Source organism: Poecile atricapillus, chromosome 2 (genome assembly GCF_030490865.1).
Source record: "Poecile atricapillus isolate bPoeAtr1 chromosome 2, bPoeAtr1.hap1, whole genome shotgun sequence".
Taxonomy (NCBI): Eukaryota; Metazoa; Chordata; class Aves; order Passeriformes; family Paridae; genus Poecile; species Poecile atricapillus.
In genome coordinates this window covers 73,253,661-73,275,716 of record NC_081250.1, presented here as the reverse complement: position 1 = coordinate 73,275,716, position 22,056 = coordinate 73,253,661, and the positions used below count along the sequence as shown (strand labels likewise).

At 35.3% G+C, this 22,056-nt stretch overlaps 1 protein-coding gene across 2 annotated transcripts in view; it reads right to left on the bottom strand.

The window, feature by feature from the left end:
• Window positions 1-22,056, bottom strand: part of LOC131575807 (cadherin-9) — a 70,359-nt gene that overhangs the window by 27,606 nt on the left and 20,697 nt on the right. For both annotated transcript variants that reach the window (XM_058831778.1, XM_058831779.1), the window contains exon 2: window positions 19,977-20,271. In XM_058831778.1, coding sequence (XP_058687761.1) covers window positions 19,977-20,271 — 295 coding nt within the window. The remainder of the gene's footprint in view (window positions 1-19,976; window positions 20,272-22,056) is intronic.

Sequence of the window (22,056 nt, the reverse complement as noted above, 5' to 3'; positions counted from 1 at the left end):
GTTTTGTTGAGGAGGGGGAGCGAGAGAACAGTTGGGTGGGATTCTGGCAGCCAGCCATGATCAAACATGCCACAGAGCAAATTGGTGTGAAGGATGACACATAAAATGTGAGAATAACTACAATAGCAGTCTAAGTAGTGATAACATCACTCTCCTGCAAATCCAAGTCCGCTTCAACCCAATCCAACCCAGCAAGTCTAATCCATTTCAGGATGATAACAAAATCGGAGTTGTCAAGAGGTATGTCTTTTCCTTTTATATTTTTTCTTTATTTCCTTTTTTCCTTTTTTCTTTTTTCCTTTATTCCTTTCCATTATTTTTTTTGTTTTGTTTTTTTGTTTTGTTTTTCTTTTTCTTTTTCCTGAGTATGGAAACTTAAGCACTCCGATAGCATATCTATTGTATGATGTCTGGGGTCCTAATATATGGTCAGCAAAATGCAGAAGTTAAATTTTTAAAGGAACCTGAGAGAAGACAAATCTATACTTAATCTGTGTTAAGTAGTGCTGCTGTGTGTGTTTGTATGTGCATAAAAATTCATGTAAAAATGTAGAACTCAAAAAAGGAAAACTATTAGAGAGAGCATCACTTCATATCTAGGAAGTGCCAGAATTAAGTGTCACTAACACAGATTACTAAAACTCATGGAGAGCGCGACATAAATTTGAAAAAAATCCCACAACATTTGAAATTAGAATGCTTTTATGAGTTGTGTTTAAAATGCTTTCTGTTCATTTGTGCTATTTAGTCTTTGAAAGAGTCCCTCTGGTATAATTAGGTCTCCCAGCATGATACCAGAGTCCACTGCAAAACTGAAGTAAATAGCTTCAAGAGGATTTTTGCAGTGCAAAAGAGGTCTTCCACTAGATGAGACAGGCACATATTTTACTACCTTTTAATGTGAAGTCATGCTGTTCAGCATGCAATGCTTGCTTCTACTTGGCTCTTTTGGCTGACATGAATTACAACAGCTTCTGCCAGTCAGGAGGATATATCTGCATCTACTGGAAGATTTTAGTTTTACTGAGAACTTGTTCTGTAACCTTCATTCTAAACAGTGTTCTCCATCTTGGGAGAAGAAAATGAGCAGATTATGTTGTTAGCAATGTGTGCTTCAAGATTCTAACATGAATGTTGGATAAGAAAATGACAGTGATTTAAATATCATTCAGAACCATGTCTTTTTTTTTTTTTTTTTGAAAGGGAAATCTGTAACTTCAAAATGCATTTTGATTCTGACATTTTTATAAAACTAGTATTTTAGAACAATTCAAACTTCTGATTTCAAGAAAAAAAAAAAAAAGAAGGCTTAGGCTTTGGCTGGCCAGCATAAAGTATTTGAAAAGTAGTTTGGAAATGCTGAAACAGGATGTTATTTACATTATGAGACAGTTTCATTTGTATTTTTTTTTTTTTTTCAAATTACTTCTGTCAAAATTGGCAATTATTGAAAAGTTATGACTTTTACAGAGGAGTTTTGTCTGTGTATGTGCAGAAAGTCTGTTTCATTTTCAGAAATAGAAGACCAGCTGGGGTAAGTGGAGAGGCAAGAAGGACTTTATCTCTGCAAAGGAGAAGCTCTTATGCTTGCTTCCTGTTTTCAAGCACAATGCCAATCTGCTGTTCGTCAAGTTTATTTACAGAGGGAAGATTTTAGAAGAGTGTTACTTTTGCAAGCGAGAAAGATTTGGGTAAGCTCTGGAAAACCTCTGGAAGCAAAACTGGAAATTTTGTATGTCTGGAAGCCTAAAGAAAATGAATGGACACGTAGTTCGGTCAGACAGCATAATTCCAAAGATTATGTGGATGTAGCCTGGAGATGCCTCTGCTGAAAACATGAGTGAAATTTTAAGTGAGCTACAGAAATTTTGAGGGGTTTAAGAGACACTTTTGTTTTTGAGAGCAGGTTGTTGTCTCTGGATAGTAGTCTGTGCTTGAGCAATGAACTGGAAGAATGGTGACTTAGGAGCTATGTGGCACTACCCAAGCCTAAAACGTTAGGGAGGAATTGGGCTCACCACCAAGAATCTCATTACCACATCAGCTGGATGACATCACTTCTGACTACTTTGTATGTAAAGGACAGGACTAAATAAGGTTGAGATACAACTCTTATATTTTGATTGGAAGACAAATCTTCCCAGGAAGCTGAAATAATAGTGAACTGCAAAGTGAACCGTGCTCTTTTGTACATGACCACAATTTAGTGGGGCTTTCACTAGACTGATCTTCCTTTTATTAGAAAGGGCCAGAAGGCTGATAGCATGAAAGATTTTGTAGAACAAAAGAAAAAGACAAATAAAAGCAGAAAATGAGTAAGTTTCAACAGATAGATACATGATCCAAGGCAGAAGAGGAGTAAATGGCTATGACCAAGGAAAAAAAAATAAAAAATAAAGCCAACTTAGAACAAGCAAGCAACATGAGGAACTAGACTCAAAAGTCTAATGCAATAGCATTAAAATGAAAAAGTGAAAAGGACTTTAAAATGTAGTTCAACCATATATATTGAGAAGAAATTTCAAAAAAGACAAAAGAAATAATTCATGAATGATGTTTTACCAAGTTAAACAATTGTAATAATCTATTGCACGGTTATGAGGTGAAGCTTAATTTCACTTGAAAACCTAGTGTCTTATTTTTGTATATCTTGTCTCACAGAATTTTTGATTGAGAAATCAGCTGACGTACCAGCTACTGTACATAGTTACTATGCCCTTGGTTTTGATATCCACTGACCTTCAACCCAGGAATCACAAACTTTGCACCACTGTGGTATAGGTAAAGGGTCACTGCAATCCCTGCTAATGTGACTAAAAGTAATTTGTGAGAAACTTAAGAAAACTTAGCTCTTCTGCCTACTGTAGCCTTACTTTCCCCAGAGCTACATTTTCTTCTCCATATCAGTAAAAACAGATGGACCAAGACACTCATTTCACAAATATGAGATGCTATTTTTGCACAACTTTACTTCAGAAACAATACTTTGTTTCTTATATTTTGTAAACAAAATGAGGAAACAATGCTCATAATTTCTTGTGTGTGTTGCATTTGGGTGATTTGGGGTTTTGTTTACTGCATCCTTTCCTATGAAAAAAGAAACCCCATTTTAGATTGTGTTATGAGAACTTGCATTAGAGAAGTGTCATGGGGTTACTTTACCTTTAAGAAAGTTAAAGTTGCTGGGGACTGCCGGGAGTTTTTTCTCCTGACCAATTATCGGTCATTGCTGAGAATTGACAGCAGTTTTAGCCATTGAAAAGTGGAATCAACTTGTGAACCCCACCTTAAAGTAAAAAACCAGAACTCTGTGGTTCTCTTTGTTTTCTGGCTGTGAAAGGTAGCAGAGCTTCGGCCTCTCGCTCTGCCCGGCCATGTGGCCAGGCAGGGGTCGGGCTGGGCCTGCCGCGTCTCCCGTCTCCCGGCCGGGAGATGGGGCCTGCGGGAGCTTGCTCCGAGCCAAGCCGGGCCGGGCCGGTTCCTGGCTTAGCTGCAGGTTTTGCCGTGATGGAATTTACCAGAAAACTGTCGAGTAAAGAAGGAGAAGAGCTCTAAGCCTGCAGCAAGCAGAGACGGTGACCATGCTCTCCAGAGCAGCTATGAGGAACTTTTCATCGCAGACAGCTCCAGCTCCTGTTCAGCAGAGATCACCGAACCATCTACAAAAGCTTGGGCAAGATTTTAACTCTTTCTTATCCAGATGAAACTTGCGGATTAATCTTCTTATCCAGAGAGAGAAAAGGAGAGTGATCAACATGAAAAGAGACTTTATAAACTACTAGTGGCAAGAAAGAAAACAAACTTCAAGAAAGGTAGAGAATTAAGAAGATGCTTTAATTAAGCTGAAATATCTTTCTGTTAAAACTATGGGGATGGACAATGAAGTCCTGAAAAGAACTCCTTTAATTCATGATAGAGTATGGGGAGGAATAGAGAGTTCAAAGTGTAAATTTGAGAAAAAGCAGGGTAATTATGGTATAGTGAAGTGCTGGGAGATTTGAAGCCTTGAGAGGCAATGAGAAAACTGTTTTCTAGTGAAGCTCACAAAAACAGATGAAGAATACTTTTTGCCTTTGAATAACTTATCATTAAAATGCTATCCCCAAACTAATGACCTATAACACATTTCAGAATGATGTGGAATAGGAGGGGTGGGCTCTGATAACAGCAGCTCTGAGCAGCTGATATCAGAGAAACAGGAAACTATAACAAAAATAGTTTTCTTGTGAGAAACTCCATAAATTAACAGAAAGGAACTTCTGTTTCTCTACAGAGACTGATAAAAGACTATAGAAGGAATTAAGAATTGTTTAAACCATCAAAAATTCTAAAGTTCTTGTCTCTGTTGTCATGTGAACAAAAGAATGGTGAGCAGTGAGAAATGAAAAGGTTTTTTCTAAAAGTTTATTCTGGTGTTCTTATTCTTGTAGTTTGTCAATAAACTTTCTTTATTCCTTTTAAGTGTTATGCCTGGTTTGCTCTTGTTTTAATCCATATCTCACAGCAAGAAATAAATAATTATTTTTTCCCCTTTTTGTTAATTACTGGTTCAAAACCACAACAAGAAGAAACCCTAATGATTGTCTCACCACACTGAGAGATGTAATGCGACTAAACTGTTTTGTCTATAACCTGCCTGCATTTGCCAGTGAATACAATACACACACTGTTGTAACATAATGTCAGAAACTGAACTAGGAAAGAATGGCTAAAGCTGAACAAAGCCTGCAGCCCTCACCCTCCAGCTGTTCAGTACCTTGATACAGTAACTTTAGTTTTCCTTTGGTAGTAATTGTAACTGAAGTGCATCAGATGCCCTGCATGAGAATTTCAAAAGCATTATGGATGCAATAACAAGTGGGAAACAGCAAAAAGAATGAGGAATAATTTGAAGGACTGGTGAGTGAATAACTGTGCAAGTTTATTCTTTTCAGTGAAGCTCCTTTTTCCCCTTCTCACCATAAAGTCACTTCTGAAACAGTAGTACTGGTGCAGTCAAATGGCAGAGATGAAAAATAGGAAAGAGCAGTCAGACTCTTTCAGGTGTTAGTGTAGATTAGCTTTCACATTTTATTTTCTAATAACTAAAGAGATATAAAATGATCTGCCATCCTTAATAAATGAACTGCAGCTTTAAAGTCTTGATTTTGTTCAATATGCTGTACATTTTTACAACTAGAAAACACTTTTTTATAAGGCAGAACAAATGTCTACATTTAAAAATTCACTAAATTCCAATTAAAATACTTAATCACAGAATTATCCTCAAAATTTCAATTCAAAATAATGGTGAAATTCACCAGTCGTATGTTTCTGGGTCTGAAGCTGTTGTATGTACAGAGAGTTGATTCAACTAGAAATAATTGCTAATATGACATGTTGAAGGAGCCACAAGTAATGCTGCAATATGGCCATAAATTACCGTGGTTCCTCCTAATCTGCCCACAGAGGATGTGGAAATAAGCCATTTGTATGAACTGGCAGCTGCCCTCCATGACAGGTCAATCACAACAACTCGACCACTTGTTTCCTTTTTAAAGATGAGAGCAGCAATTTTCACCCTATGCCCCATCTTAATTTCTGGAATACTCCAAAAGAGAGAAACATCGTTCAGCTGCTCTTATGATTAAACACAGGAAGAGTTTACCCTGTTGACCCTGATAGGAGAAAGAGTAGTTCATAAAGGCTGCAGCATGCTTATCTCTTGGTTAAAAATCTCTGCTCCTAGACAACAGTTTCAAAGAAGTATTTGGTTTTATTTATACTTATGTTAATTTATAGAATAATGACTTAATCATAAAAATATTATTTATTTGCTACTCTTAGCCTCCTTCATTTAGTACAGTTCTAAAATAGTTTCTGTTTTGCCCTTTTCTTAAAAGCAGTCATGGTCCTCCAAACAATTTCTAAAGTTCTCACTTAAAAGAAAAAAAGCAAGCTTAAAATAAACAGTTTTCAAAGTTTTGGTTTTTTAAAGTTTTAGTTCTGATGTACATGCCTGTACTGTTGTGTATTTCGAAATGCAACACCAAAAGTTATGATTTATATTGAGAAGGAACAACTTTCTGCACTTATTTTTCATTTGCTCCTTTTTTTGAGCTCAGTTTATGTATCCTTTATGAGTCTTTGAATTTCTGTCTATGAAGGAGAACTAGAATCCCACTCTCATCTGCATCTTCAAAATTAGTCTATAATAAAAATTAATGGAAACGTTTACAGAGATTCTTTTTTTTTTTTTGTCATTTCTGCAAACAGTTGCATTTTAAAGCCACATGTGAATCTCTACTATGAACATGAGAAAATGCATAATATTTACAATGACAGGTTGGCCTCATCTTTATGTTACTTGGGATCATTTTCATCATCTGTTGGAACTCCTTTTTGGTAGTGATAAAGTTTGTTTATTTAAACATTAATACAGCTGTGGAAAACAGCAATTACCATAAAAATGTAGTCAATGAAGTAATTATGGCAGCCCCAAATTTATAACTAGCCCCAAATTTAACTAGTGAGTTTATAATACGTGACTCATGAAAATATCTTCCTTCTGTCATGTTTAGTTACTCTGGATGTCATCTGGCAAAATAACAATAAAGAACTAAAATTTTGAGGATAAATGGAGTCTAAACCAAAGTGTACTAATAAAATTCCAAGATTATCTCAATTATTTGCCTTTTTAAAGTTACATTAATTAGAGTACCATTTTCACACAAAAGCAGAACATTTCTAGAGCATGCATGTCTATACATAAGTAAATACAGATGTAAGTATAAATATATGTGTGGGTGTATTGGTGTAGGTACATGTCTAGAATATTAAGTAGGGTAGATCAAGAGGCTTTTCTATTATTGTTTCTAGGCATTTCATTTATCTTCAAAAGTGTTCAAATGCCTTAAGTATAATGTGTCAAATGATTCAAAGGCAAAAGTGTTCTGCTAAAGACTGTTGAATTTTCACTATGTCTGCAAATCAACTGGAAGTTCATTGGCTATTTAGTGCAAGACTCTGCTCAGAGTAAATGATAATGGGGATGATCTCATTTGCACATATCTCACAGATGGGCATGTTTCTGGATGAAAAAATGTAAAGATGTTGACTACAAATTACTTGCTTGGGCAATACTCTTAAAAATGCCTGAGTCAATTTGAAAATGCTTAGACACTGTGCTCATTACGACTCAGTGAAAATTAATTTGGCATATTCATTTAAACAGTTTGTTTATTTTCCTCAGGTAGACACACCTTCCTGATAGCCAAGGTGTCTTTTCAAATTGTAGTCATGAAGTCAGTAAATATCAGTCTTCTGGACCATGAAATACAAGATTAATTTTTAACCTTCCTCTCTCTTAAACCACCTCTATGAACTAAAGAGGTGGCTACCCTTTGGGTGTGCGGTAATTTTTTTCACGACTGTCACATATTTTGACTTTATGAGGAAATAAAGCTTTCATTTTTTTATACTGTGTACATAGCCTTATTTATCACAGGCTATTTATCATTTGTCTTGGAGTAGAATGAACTAACTGTTATGGAGCTGGCTTTCTGGCAGGAAGCTTTAATGGAAATTTGGGGTTTATTGGCAGTTAAATGCAAGACATTCACACATGTACATACTTCAGGGGACATTAAGTGACATTGTATTGTTTGGCTTTTGGGGAGGGGCTTGTTTTTAATCTCCAATTAGGTGTGAGCAATGCATTTTGATTATGAAGATACAAACAACTTTTATAAGGAATAAAACTGATGCTTGTACAAATCTTAATCCTGCTTGATCTTAATCTTACAGTGTCACACATCTGTGAAGTTGTAGGAAAAAGCTATTCTGGAAAGTGTTCTGAGGCATCTGGCAAGATAACACAATATTAAGTAAATGTGAGCATCCGGATTGCTGTCACTGGGGAAACTTGCAGATGTATGTACATTTTGCAAGATATTGAGAAAAATGCACGAGAAATGCTCTAACCTATTTGTTCTCGTGCTTACTAAAAGATGAGTAACAGAAGGAATAATACCAGGCACTTTTCAAATAAGCAGAAGTAATACAAGAGAGCCCAGGGTAAGGCTTTCCTTCCCTTCATTTTTCCAGATCTCTGAAGGCTGTGTATGGTAGAGAAAATTTCCAAAATGTCTATATGACTGACAAGAAGGAAAAATGCTGTTTTATAATAGAATTCAAGCTGAGGTATTAATTGAACAAAGAAAACCACACATGTAACTGCCATTCCTAAAATTCATCTTCTATGTTGCTAAAAACTTGTAGTCAATTATCATTGATTTAATTGAAAAACCCATCATAATTATGTAATGCATAAAAACATATGTGTCTCATATGTGTATATGTAAATATCTATATATAGGTACATTTTAAGTGAGAAATTTTCTTTTTTAAAATGTTCTTATTTAACAATATCCATTATGGACAGATATTGTATCATATCTATTAAGTTGAATAATGGACTTCTTGGGGGTGGGTAGTGTTCTTTTCCTGTGTTTTCTACTCTTAGGCTGCTGGAATTCTGCAGCTAAATAATTTTTAATGGATGTGGTTCTAATCATTCAGATTTACATGAGATAAAGCTTTAACTTCATAGTAACCCTAATAAAATTGAGGATTAGGGTGGAGTGAGATAATTCACAAAAAGAGGTGTACAAGATGAATGAAGGTTTTGTAATCTAGACCTTTGTTTTGTGAGAGATTGATTTTGTGAGAGATTTGATGAGCACTATATCACTTTTGAAGACTGAAAATTATGTCAAAGCATCTTTATGTGTATTCTCTCTGGGTGATGATTAGTTAATTTATATTATATTGAAAAGTATGTGTTTTATCATGAACCCAAATATGATCTGTTGTATTTTTAGATATTTTAGAGATTCTTAGAAGTTATGCAGAAATCTGGTAGGGAAAATCAAACAAAGCAAACCAAACCAACTGAAACAATCCTGTCTTTGGGTTTTAGTTTCAAAATAGATGCATGCAGGTGTTAGCACAATTATAAAAAAAAGTCCTCAACTTTACACTCAGCTGCATAATATTAGCAACTAAGGTGTCAGGCATTCAGAAAGCTGTCTTTATTTAATAAAGAACTGAAAATATTCTGCATTCAATAGATTAGACTAAAGAAGAATCCCAGATGGGCTTTAATTTAACAAATAACAATGAAAATAATTAAAAAAAAATTATACTTCTCAATGTAATTTGAAAAATCTCTTTTATGGCTACATAAAAAAAAAAAAAAAAAAAAATCTCAGACAGATTTACCTTTTATCTAGTTAATTGCAATTCCTGACTTAGATCTGTGTAGCCAGAATTCCCAACCAACTACAGAAACAACACTTTAGAAATCCCATTCTCAAAAATCTTTGAAATTAAGAAAAGGTTTTTTTCAGACACCTAAAAGTGCACAAGGAGCATAATTACATGGTTTCATAAAAGAACTCTGTGCATTAGGTTGATATAAACAGTGACACTAATGTTAGCACTTTTAATGCGTAATCTGTCCTTAGACAATCTCTCTAATACTAAGCTGTTTAACTTAATGTCTGGCATATTTTAGTTGTAATGAAGTCTGTAACAAACATATGCCTCTGTTTGATGTGATCCTTCTGAAAAAGACACAGGGGTTCCCAATATTAGTACTGTTAATTAGTGCCAGCTACTCTAGTCCTTAGATGCAGTTCAATTGCTGCAGGCTTCATTATGGTCCCATAAATGTGAGAAGGGTTTCACTGCAAGTCTTATTCTGTAGCATGTCTTAAAAGAAGGAAAATTATTTGGTGGTTGGTAGCTTCAAAGGGTCATAAGGGAATAAATCAGGTGCCTATAAACTGGTACCACACTAGGAATTCTATTTACTGTGGCTCTGGAAATAGGTTGCACATGGCTGTGAATAACAACAAGTTTATATCAAAGGATGTATAGAAGGCTGTATGTTCATATCAAGAGTTTTACACACTGGGTGAAGCAACATTCTGTTTCAGAATGTAAGTGATGTTTTTGGTTTTCAGATGTGAAGCCATGAAAGATGAAAGGATTTAACATCTGGTCAGAGGGACAGCATACTTAATCAGGCAGACCGTATCCCACTGTATTTCCCTGCAGTGTAAGCAAAAGTACTGATGTAGAGAATCTGGGAGCATTGTTTCTGTTCACAGACTGTGATGTTAGAGCTGAAAATCTAATGAAATAAAAGTTAGGAAAATTAATGCATCAAAAAATATTTAGTGTAGGTATGAGAGAGGAACATTTAGTGCTAGTTTCAATCTCTAATTTAGAGATGCACAGATCTCTGTTTTGGGGAAGGGGGCTGTTTAGTGTTTTGGAGGTTTTTGTCCTTTTTTTCATATTGTTTTATTTTCAATGTATACAGATAATGGGAAATAATAAAATGGTTGGAATAATGCAGCCAGGCAAACAGATTTGCAATGAGTCATTTCAAAGAGATAGAAGGGGATGAGACACATTTAGAACAACCCAGGTCTGAACATTCCATTTGACAAGATGACTGTCATTCCAAGGCTATCATTTCAATGTCCATTGTTGCAGTAGCTGAACTTATTATGACATAGCTATGGAGTAGAACTGTTCTAGGCTTCCATGAAGTAGTAGGAAACTGAGTTTAAATAAGTTTGTAGTCATATTAAAACTGCATGTCCAAAGTTTAGACCAACTAGTTGACAAATCCTAAAGTCCCATATATTGCTATGCAAGTCACTTATCCTGCTTACTAATTGCTGTATTTGAGCTTCTGGCACCTTATTTCTTCCTGTGAAAAATATTTTAAACCAAAACACTGTGAAAGGTCAGCAGGTGGAGGTCTAAGGGAACTCGGAGGAGGTCACGGACTGACAGTGAGTTGACAGTGGTTCAGTTCTCACAGGACAGGAATAGAAAAAATTATACCTTCCTATGCTAGCAGCAAACACTAGTTACTTTTACTTGCTGACAGCAAAGTAAAGTCTACAAAACCCCAATTTCTTGTAACACCAGGAGTCAGCTGTTGCTCCTAGCGGGTGACTAAATGGTTCTGGTTTTCCCATTGTGCTGCCTCAGACTTGTGGCGTCTTAATAAGAAACCAAACTTGTCCCCATCTCAAAAGAAAGGAAAATATAAGAAAGTGGAGAATCCTGTCTAGGTTAGAAGGATTTTGTAGCTGAAGAAAAACGGATATGTCAAGTGATTCTTTAGCTAAGGTTAGACGCTGCTGTATGAAAGAGGCTCACCTACTTTTACCGGTTACATTTTGGATATCCCTGCCACTTCCCTAACACTAGCTCTGGCATCTAAACTCATGTGATCTGAACCAGGGAACAGAAGAAGTAGTAAAGGAATATTGACCTTGAACAATCCATCTTTATAATGATTTAGCTCCTTAAACTTTCTTCTTCTGTGTTCAAAGGACAGTGGGAAAAACATAAGAGAACACACCTGGGAGGGAACAGAGAGACCGAAAGGAGAAAGAATGCCACTCCTTTTTCTGTAGCTTGAGATCTTATTAGCAATATTAAAATGTTCTGTAAAATTTGAATTTGTGAATGATTTGAAATCTTCATAAAGATGTCACAGATGTTTTCTATCTGGCCTTCTCTAAAGCCTTTGACATGGTCCCCCACAACATTCTTTCTCTAAATTGGAGAGAGAGGGATTTGATAGGTGGACTGTTAGGTGCATAATGAATGGGTTGGACAGTCGCATCCAGTGTGTAATTGTCAGTGCCTCAGTGTTCCAGTGAACATCTAAAGACAAGTGGTGTCCCTCTGGAGCTTGTACTGGGACCAGTGTCATTTAATATTGTAATTAATGACAAAGACAAAGGGATCAAGTGTAGCTTCAACAAACTTGTAGATGACCCCAAGTGAATAATGTGTTTGATACATCTGAAAGACAGGAAGCCATCCAGAGGGATCTGGACAGGCTTGAGAACTGGACCCATGGGAATCTCATAAGGATTAATGAGACAAAGTGCAAGGTCCTGCACCTGGACTGGGGCAATGCCTCATAGCAACACAGGCTGAGGCATGAACAGATTGAGAGCAGCCCTGCTGAGATGGACAGGAGAGTGCTGGTGGATGAGACACTGGACATGACCCAGTCATGTGCACTCACAGAGAGCCCAGAAAACCAAATGTGTTCTGGTCTGCATCAAAAGCATCTTGGCCAGCAGGGTGAGAGACGGCCTAGAAAGATGCGTCCAGCTCTAGGGTCCCCAGAACAGGAACAACATTGACCAGTTGGAGCAAGTCCAGAGCAGAACATGAAAATTAGAAGGAGGGAGCACATCTCCTGTGGGGGAAGGCTGAGAGAATTGGAATTTTTCAGCCTGGAGAAGAGAAGGCTTCAGGGCTACCTGATTGCAACCTTCCAGTACCCGGAAGGACCCAATTACAAAGAGGGAGAGAGACTATTCACCAGGGCCTGTAGTGACAGGAGGAGGGGGAATCATTTTAATCTGAAAAAGGGTAGGTTTAGATTACATGTTAGGAAGAAATTCTTTAGTTTGAAGGTGGTGAGAAACTGAAACATAGAACAGGAAGTGAATCATAGAACCAGAGAGGTTACCCTGTTCTTGGGAGCATTCAAAGCTGAGTCAGATGAAGGTTTGAGCAACTTGATCTGGTGGAAAGTGTTCCTGCCCACGGCAGGGACCTAGATATCTGTAAGGTCTCTTCCAACCTTACAACCTGCTCCATGATTCCATGATATACACAATACAAAAAAATTAATTTTAGAAGTGATTACTTATATTTTAGGTGCATATTTTATCTTCAATCTGTAACAAAGGGCAATAGTAGTTTTGAACGGATATTTAAATTTTACAGAAATTATACACATTCATTGTGGAATGAACACAGGAATGCAGGAAGATCCTAACACTTCTGTAACATCCAGCTTGAAATCAGCAGAGCTGTACAACTCAAAATAACCTGCTTATGGTACCAGAGCTGAGTAAGTTCCTTGCAGACATACTTTTTGCTAGGAAAATGCTGTCCATATTATATACATAGATAAATATGTAGACAAATCATAGAATAATTTAAGGTAAAAATAATCATGATTTAAATAAGGTCCTTTTGGTGTTCTAGTAGTTTTTTTTTAAACATTAGAAATATGACATTTTAAAGCATCCATTTATCCTACTCTTCAAGAGTTCTGCCTCATGCCAAATACAAAATACTTATAAATACTTCTATATTTTCCTAATGAAAATACTATACATGTCCTTAACAGACTTCATGCCCAAAAGTGAAAGAAAAAAACGAAATATTCCAAAATTCTTTGAAAATATGCTGGAAAGATTTATTATTTTGACTACTTAATAAAAAGAAGGTTTTGAATTTTTTAACTTGATGGCTTAAGAAAATGTTACCAGGCATTGAATTCTTATTTTATATATTTTTATTTTCTTGTAACAGACTTGCATGAAAATAAGAAAGAAATTAGGACAAATATTCTTTTAAATATTCATTTAAAAATTCATTTAAAAAAGATTCTGACATTAAAGAAGGTTTTGAAATTCTTTAGTTATCATGGCAAATGCAAAAAGAAATATTGAAAGTACTCTAGTTACAGAATTTCTGCCATCATGCTTAGTTTGACTAAAAGGAATTCTAATTCTCTCTTGTAAAATATGAACTTGTGGATAAAATATTTATTTGAAATGTATCTTTCTCTTAAAGCTAGTTCAATAATTCATTTTAAAATAGAGTGCACATTAACAATTAGAATTCTGAAGTTTTGCAAGTTAGCAAACTAGTTTTCTTAAGCTCATGTCAAAGTCAAGACAGTCATTCATAGCTTCTTTTTATAAACATCTGAAACCAGGGAAAATATGCAAAGGAGAAAATATAAATATTTCCTGCTGAAACATGAAAGATGAGAGCTGCCTCCCTTTAGTTGTTTATACACATCTGTAGATTAATGGTTACTGACATAAGCAGATTCAAAAATAGAAAATGTGATGGTTACTGCATTTGGTTCGTTTTCTTCTTTCCTTTTTTTTCCCAGCCATAAGGCCTACTTGAGCTTCCTATACAAAATAACGAACTATTCTTGCAAAATGTACTTGGGATTATGTGATGTTGAAAACATGGTGTAACTAAAAATACTATCAGAATGGAGTGCAATCTTACTTAAATGAAGTCATAGTAATGATGATTATAGATTCCCAAGAGATACCATAAAAATATTGAACAATGATAATGGAATTTCTAAGAGAATTCATTGTATAATTAGTGTTTCAGGATATACTATTGCACTCAAAGACAACAGCACAGTAATAAAAATGGTAATGTTAATGTACGTTACTCAGTGTGTTTTACTGCAATCTCATCATACTTTTTTTACACAATCATGTGTATGTCTTTTATATATATATTTTATTTATATCTTATATTTAGAATAGCTGTTCAATACATGTTTAGTCTTGATATAATCCTCTACCTCTCAGTTGAAAATGTTCATATTTATATTTCATATATAACATTCTTCTATCAAATTCCACTGATCAGCTAAAGAAAAACTTTTATTCTGATTATTTTCAATAAAAGTGATACAATAGAAAATTGTGTGTTCTAAATATAACAATTTAAAATATGATCCTCTATATTTAGATGAATCCTGCTGTGTAGAAACCCCGAAATACGTTAGGTGTCTTTGGTTAGATCTGTAAATTTAGAAAGTAGCAGTTTGAGGAAATGACTGGTAAACCAAATTAGGCATCATCCCTTTTCTTAATAGAATCAATGCAAAGATTAAAAATTTGTGGTGTAATGCTCATCAGCTGCATTCTGAAGAAGCTTAATGGGATAAAACTGGTAAGCCTTACTCATTAAAATTAGCAAAGCAGGTAGAGAGGGATGTAATAATATTGACCTGGGTGCCAAAAGGGATTAACTACACAGGACATCTCATTGCTAACTTCCTTTTCCAAAAAGTTCTTAATAACTTTATTTATAGCCTGAGAAAAGTAGTTTACTCAGTGAGGTGCGGTGATAGCTTTGATTTGATTTAATTTAGTTTTTTTTTTTTAGGAATGTTTCACTTCAAAAGAATACTTGCACTGACCTTATAGTCATATAAACTTAAAGATGAAATGAGTAGATTTTAAGTATGGTTAAGGTTGTGGTTTTCATTCTACATGAAGAAGAAATCAAAAAAATATTCATGATGCATAATATGTATTTAACTTCTCTGAAGTTTTGGGGGGTTTGGATAAGTAGTTCAGACTAGGACATGCTTGAAATCCACCAATTCTTCATTGAGACAAAGACTGTACCTTAGAACTTTGGCATTCCATCAGTTTAAAACATCTTTTGTAAATTTGCTTCTTTTATTATGTTTTGATTAAACTTATGGGTCTTCCTAGCCTCTTTTTCTCATTTTTTAAAATTATATTTTATTTAATCAATTTACGAAATATGGCATGATTGACAGGATTCTTCCTGTCAGCTGTAGTATTGTTCAAAAATATTGCTACAGCAGTTATTATATTTTAGCAGTTCAGTACAGCAGGTGATTTTAATGAGAAATTCCAGGTTATTGAGTTTCAGATTGTTTTAAATTAAACATTCAACTTTTTAAGTCAATATCAGTTTAACATGATCATTTCCATAAAATTTATCTGAAATGACTTTGCAGTCAGCTCACTTCAGTGGTTTTGATTACTCCCAGTACTAACTTTGCTACACAGCATTTTAGGTTTACCCATAACACTGTTGGATTGGATCCTATTTAGGCATAGCAGAGCTAATTTATATATAACTTGATGGCTGCACAAACAACTGCACAAATAAGCATTCCTATTTCCCCCGGGCTTGGATAGGTTGTGCTGAAAATCCACGTTATGCTTTCACTCTTCTTACTATCAAACTAGTTAAACACGACGTAGGTTTGCTTATTGGTACTGAAAATCACACATTCTGTCAGAGGTGTTGACTTACTATTTTCCCTTGTGTGCTCTAGACACAGTTATTCCAAGAAACAGTCAGTAACACACTGAGAAGTACATAGTGTGATTGCAATTTGAATAACAGGTATACACACAGCTGGAAACATTGCTAGTGATGATTCCTCTTCAATTTTCAATCTTAGTGACATTTTCCTGGGCTTTCATAAAAATATGCTCTCATATTTGCTGGACTTGGCAAACATCATAAATATATTATTTAAGAAAAAAAAAATTGGTTTGAGACAGGAATTTGGGAAGAGATAAAAAATTGAAAGAAACTGGGATTTTCCTTCAGATTTTTTACCTGCTTTTAATAAGTGTATCTATTTCTTATAATGTGTATAGTGTAACCATGCTGTGATTTCTAGTCAGATAACTTCTTTGACTAGGGATGCAGGAATCTCTATATACAGTCAGAAAATATCCCTCATAATCTCAAGTGTTTATGTAGGTAATACAGGAATAATTTGACTTTTTCATTTCAGGTAGTCTTAATAAAGATGATCAATCTCTTCCACAGATTCCTGATTTCATTATATTATTCTTATTTTTATCCAGTGTTATAGAAAAAAATATAGAATTAATAAGCACCTAATTTTTTATTCTGGAGTCTTCTGTCTTTTTGAAATACTATTTCCTTCCTTCCTTCCTTCCTTCCTTCCTTCCTTCCTTCCTTCCTTCCTTCCTTCCTTCCTTCCTTCCTTCCTTCCTTCCTTCCTTCCTTCCTTCCTTCCTTCCTTCCTTCCTTCCTTCCTTCCTTCCTTCCTTCCTTCCTTCCTTCCTTCCTTCCTTCCTTCCTTCCTTCCTTCCTTCCTTCCTTCCTTCCTTCCTTCCTGCCTTCCTGCCTTCCTGCCTTCCTGCCTTCCTTCCTTCCTTCCTGCCTTCCTCCCTCCCTCCCTCCCTCCCCACTTAATTTATTCTCACTTTTTTGAGATGCATTACTTTCATAACAGCAATAGTCCTAATATGTATTGCTCTATTGTAATTTTTTTCTTTTTGTTCTTATTATATGACATGGCAGGGAGGGAGGGAGGGAGGGAGGGAGGGAGGGAGGGAGGAAGGAGGAAGGAAGGAAGGAAGGAAGGAAGGAAGGAAGGAAGGAAGGAAGGAAGGAAGGAAGGAAGGAAGGAAGGAAGGAAGGAAGGAAGGAAGGAAGGAAGGAAGGAAGGAAGGAAGGAAGGAAGGAAGGAAGGAAGGAAGGAAGGAGGGAAGGAGGGAAGGAGGGAAGGAGGGAAGGAGGGAAGGAGGGAAGGAGGGAAGGAGGGAAGGAGGGAAGGAGGGAAGGAAGGAAGGAAGGAAGGAAGGAAGGAAGGAAGGAAGGAAGGAAGGAAGGAAGGAAGGAAGGAAGGAAGGAAGGAAGGAAGGAAGGAAGGAAGGAAGGAAGGAAGGAAGGAAGGAAGGAAGGAAGGAAGGAAGGAAGGAAGGAAGGAAGGAAGGAAGGAAGGAAGGAAGGAAAATAATTGAGGAGGGCAACAAAGATGGAAAAGGGCTTGAAGGAAAGCTGCCTGAGGAATGGCTGAAGCCACTTTTTCTATTCAGCCTGGACAAGGTGAGACTTAGGGCAGATCCCACTGCAGTTACAACTTCCTCATGAGAAGAAGAGGAGGGGAAGATGCTGATGTCTTCTCTGTTGTGACTGGTGACTCGAGGGAATGGTGTGATGTTGTGTCAGGGGAGGTTTAGGTTGGATATTAGTAAAAGGTTCTTCACCCAGAGGGAGTTTGGGCACTGGATCTGGGTCACCAGGGAAGCTGTCACAGCACCAAGCCTGACAGAGTTCAAGAAGAATTTGGAAAATGCTTTTAGGCATACAGTGTTCTTGGGGTGTCCTGTTCAGGGCCAGGAGTTGAACTTCAATGATGCTTATCTCCCAGTTCAGTTTATGATTCTGTGGTTCTATGACTTGTTTTACACAGCACTCTAACCTCAAATTACCTTTTAAATTTTACAGGACAGAACCAGTTAGAAGTTTTTAGCCTACTGCTTTAATAGCTTTAACTTTTGAGCATCTATTTAAGTTGGTTTTTTTCCAGTTAGGGGATCCAATTCCTTATCTGGAGGAATGGTACAAAAGGACTCCAAGAATATATATATATATCTGTACATAATCTTATTTACATCTGTATGTACATCTTAACTCTTGAATTAGAATTCTTATGACTGATTTTGGATGTAGAGAATATGTCTTTCTAGAAAGGACTGCCTGGATTTGGATTCTTGTTCTATTCCACTTTAAAAAATTACAAAACTACTTTTATTCATTCTAATGCAAATGCTAGAAATTCTTATTCCAGTAGTTTTTATATTCCTAAATGCCAAGTAGATGTCAACTAAACAGAGGAAAGTGTAACTCAAATCCTTTCTTTTGTCTTCATATTAGAACCCAAAAGACATTTTTTTTCTGTTTATATCCTTTTTCTCCAGGAAAAGTACACAAACTCTTCTTCAAAGTAACACTCAGCTTTACTTGTGTCTTTTATGGAGGGTTCCGTAGCTTAAAGTACATTATGGTACTTATGCTGTCATCCTCCTCATCAAATATAAACATTTCATAGACTTAGTATTTCTCAGGCAGTGTCAAAGCACTGGATCATATTCACTTCTCTTTTATTCATGCCTCTCCATTGACTGTAATGAAGTTGGACTAAGTGATAATGTTAAACACAGACATCATATTTTTTCCTATCTGTTCCAATAGAGTTCCTTCCTTACAAGTATATTTCAAATTAAATATGACAGGTGCACTGCCAACATTTTTCTTTCAGTGATTATCAGCAAAGTAAATTCTGAATGAGGAGGATTTCTCTAGTTTTCATATATCTTTACAGGAAGCATGCTTGGGCATCTCACGTTACACATGGTAGTATACTTGTTCTTTTCTCATGCTTATTAAATATTATTTTATTATTCTAAAATATTTTATAAGTACATTATAAAATATTTTATAAAATAAGTAAAGTAATGTGTATATCATCATCTTTATAAAGTAAACTCTTACACTGTTATATTTCTTCTACTGCTCTCAGAAATATTAGCTTCTGGGAATTATTTTGTGAAGATGTACATTAATCACAAGATTCAATGTGTATTTTATTGTCTCTCTTAACAATGTCATCATCCAGGGTTCATTTTGCAAGTGAGATGTAAATAACTCTTGAGAATTTTTGTTAGTTGTGTCCCACAGCATATGGATTTTAGGCTTACTTATCTTATGAGAGAAATTGTGTCTGCTGTAAAAAAGTAGCACATTTAGGTAATCATAACTTCTGACGAATGTGAATATTATCTATGACTTTATATATTTGAACAAAGCACAGAGAATCATTTTCCTGTTATGCTGTATTTCTCACATCTACCATAACTTCACATTTTTGCCTTTCATTGCAGCAGTTATAGTTGTAAGTTTTTACCCATAAAGGCAAGTATTTTTGAAACAAAACTAGTTAATTATTTAGAAACAGTGTTCATACATTTGGTATGAAAAAAATCACAATTAAATAAATAAATCCAGATTAAAACAAACAAACAAACAGCCCACCAACAAGAACTATGTATATTGATAACAGAAAGAAAAAAAAACCCAAAAAACATTTGTAAAAACATATTTTGAATCATTTTGATGTATTAATTGATTTACATACTTACACACTTAAAGTTGTTTCTGTCTAAAGGTACAAAAAATTTTGGTAAATTAGATTTTAAAATACAAAGATACTCTTTATGCAAGTGATAGAGTGACAAAATTGTGTGGTAACTGATGAGACAGCCATACATACTGCATTTCTTGATGGTTCCGGTGGGTTTGAAAGAGTAAAGAGTAGTTTATGGCATGGATAAAGGATTAAAAAGTGGATAAAGAGGAAACCAATGAATAAAAGCATAAACAAAGTATTTATGGTCCATTGCCTGCAACAGAAATTGTTCCATGGATATTCAGAGCAGCTAGTAGCAAGTGTCTCAAATAAATTTCTTATAAGTTCCCAACCAGCTCAAACCTTTTTTGATTTTACATAAGGAATTTTTACCTACCAACTCTAGACATCTCCGGAATACTGGCCGTGTACATGTCCTTGGTGAATTTTGGTTCATTGTCATTGATATCATGGATTTTAATGATAAATTCAGACTCTGGCTCCACTTGTCTTCCAGTTTTTCTGTCTATAGCCTTGGCACGTAGCACATACAGGGACTTTTCTTCTCTGTCCAATTTCTTTGCAGCATGAATATCTCCTGTATTTTCATCTATAATGAACAGACTGCCAGCCCCATCTCCCGTTAATATGTATTTTAAATTTCCATCTCCTTTATCTTGGTCAGTGTGTAGCTTCAGAGAGGTAGAAAAGAAGAATTTTATAAATATATATATTGTTATTACAGACCAAATAATTCAGCATATATGAATAAGTCTGTACAATCTTGACTGTAATTGGGGTGAGTAGTGGTTATCTTCTGTCAGCCTGCTGGAAAAATTGAAAATTTTAGACTCAGTCATACACAAAAAATAACTGCAAACAAACTCATAAGGACAGAGAAGGATATAGAGGATATTGAAATAGTACTTAAAATAACAAATTTCTAACAAAAAAATTTCTTTCTTTGAACAGTCTGTCCAGAAATTACCAGAATTCTCCGATCGGAAGATGAAAGGGACTGTAAAACTCCCAAATTTCTATTTGTAAAATAACTCTTGCCTTGTGTTTACTGGTTGTTGAGAAGTCAACCAGTTACCTTGAAACATAATGGAACAAATGGGTTTTTAGGATTAGAGATTGTGAACTTCCCCAAATCACCTATAAATGTTCTGATTTTAGTAATTTATATTTCTTGTTGTATTGTTCTCTTATTTTTTTTCTTTTTCCAAGGCACATCTTACCTCCGTTGATTAATTCCTTCTTTCTAGTCCTCTCCACACAGAAGAAATAATTTTCAAGAACACTAGGAGGTAAATGTTCAAAGCATTGAGAGGGCTTTAACAATCCTTTTCCTACTTGACCTCTTCTTAAGAGTTCAAAACTCTGTCCCTGTGAACTTACAGGCACTGGTTAATTTGCTATACAACACCCTTATGAAAAAGTGTCTAAAACCGAAATCAAATTAAGCCATTGAAGCTGACTAAGGCACCAGAAATTCTTATATAATGCACTTCTTCAGGAATCTATTCCTCTTATTTCATTTACATGGCCTTATAGTTCATTCTTATGAGCTTCTGCAGTATATTTTCCTTATACAAATCCTTACAGTCACATCTGACCACAACTGGTGACTTGAGTGCTTCTCAAGCATGGACAGAGAGAATCTTATCTTAGCATATTTCTTACTTCTCTGAGTAGAAAATTATAGTATATCAACAACCTGAGAAAATCTTGTACAGTATCAATAATGGTATTATTTTAGAGAGTCACTAAAATAAGGGTTTTTTTGACATGTTTTGCCTTGTTCCTATATTCCTGTCAGTGCTTACCTCCATGTTTCATAGGTGACATATTGCAATTTTTTATTATTTTACCTGTATGAAGGATGATTGCAATAGATTTTTACGGAATTACTCACTTTAATTTTTCCTCTATTTTAACACTGTAGCATAACACTTTTTATCTTTTTACTATTTACTATCTATTATCTATCTATCTATAGCTATTATAGTAGTATTATCTACTATTTACACTTTTTACCTTTTACTAGCTGCTTACTCTTTTGGTCTTCAGAGATGAGATTGAATGGGATAATACCATCCAAGGTAGGTCATCTCATTGTAAGTTCTAGTGCCTACTGTGTTCAGTGTCCATCTGTGATAGATACCTGTGAGAATTATTAAGGATTGCATGGTCATCTGCTAAAAAGAGGTTCTATACACTAAAAGGTGCAGATGAATAGCAGGCTGTAATATAAATACGAGCTTGCCAATCTCATTTTGTCTGCTCGTATGAGCAACTTTGCTGTTAATCCAGGGTACACAACCTTTTGAAGGGGACAACAATAAGCAAGTAGTGGGAGCAGTGATCTTTTCTATGCTAACAAGTGGTTCTGATAAAAAATCATATTCTGTCTATTGTCATTTCTTTACCCATCTTCCTAACAATATACAGAACCTCCAGAGATAAAGTTAATT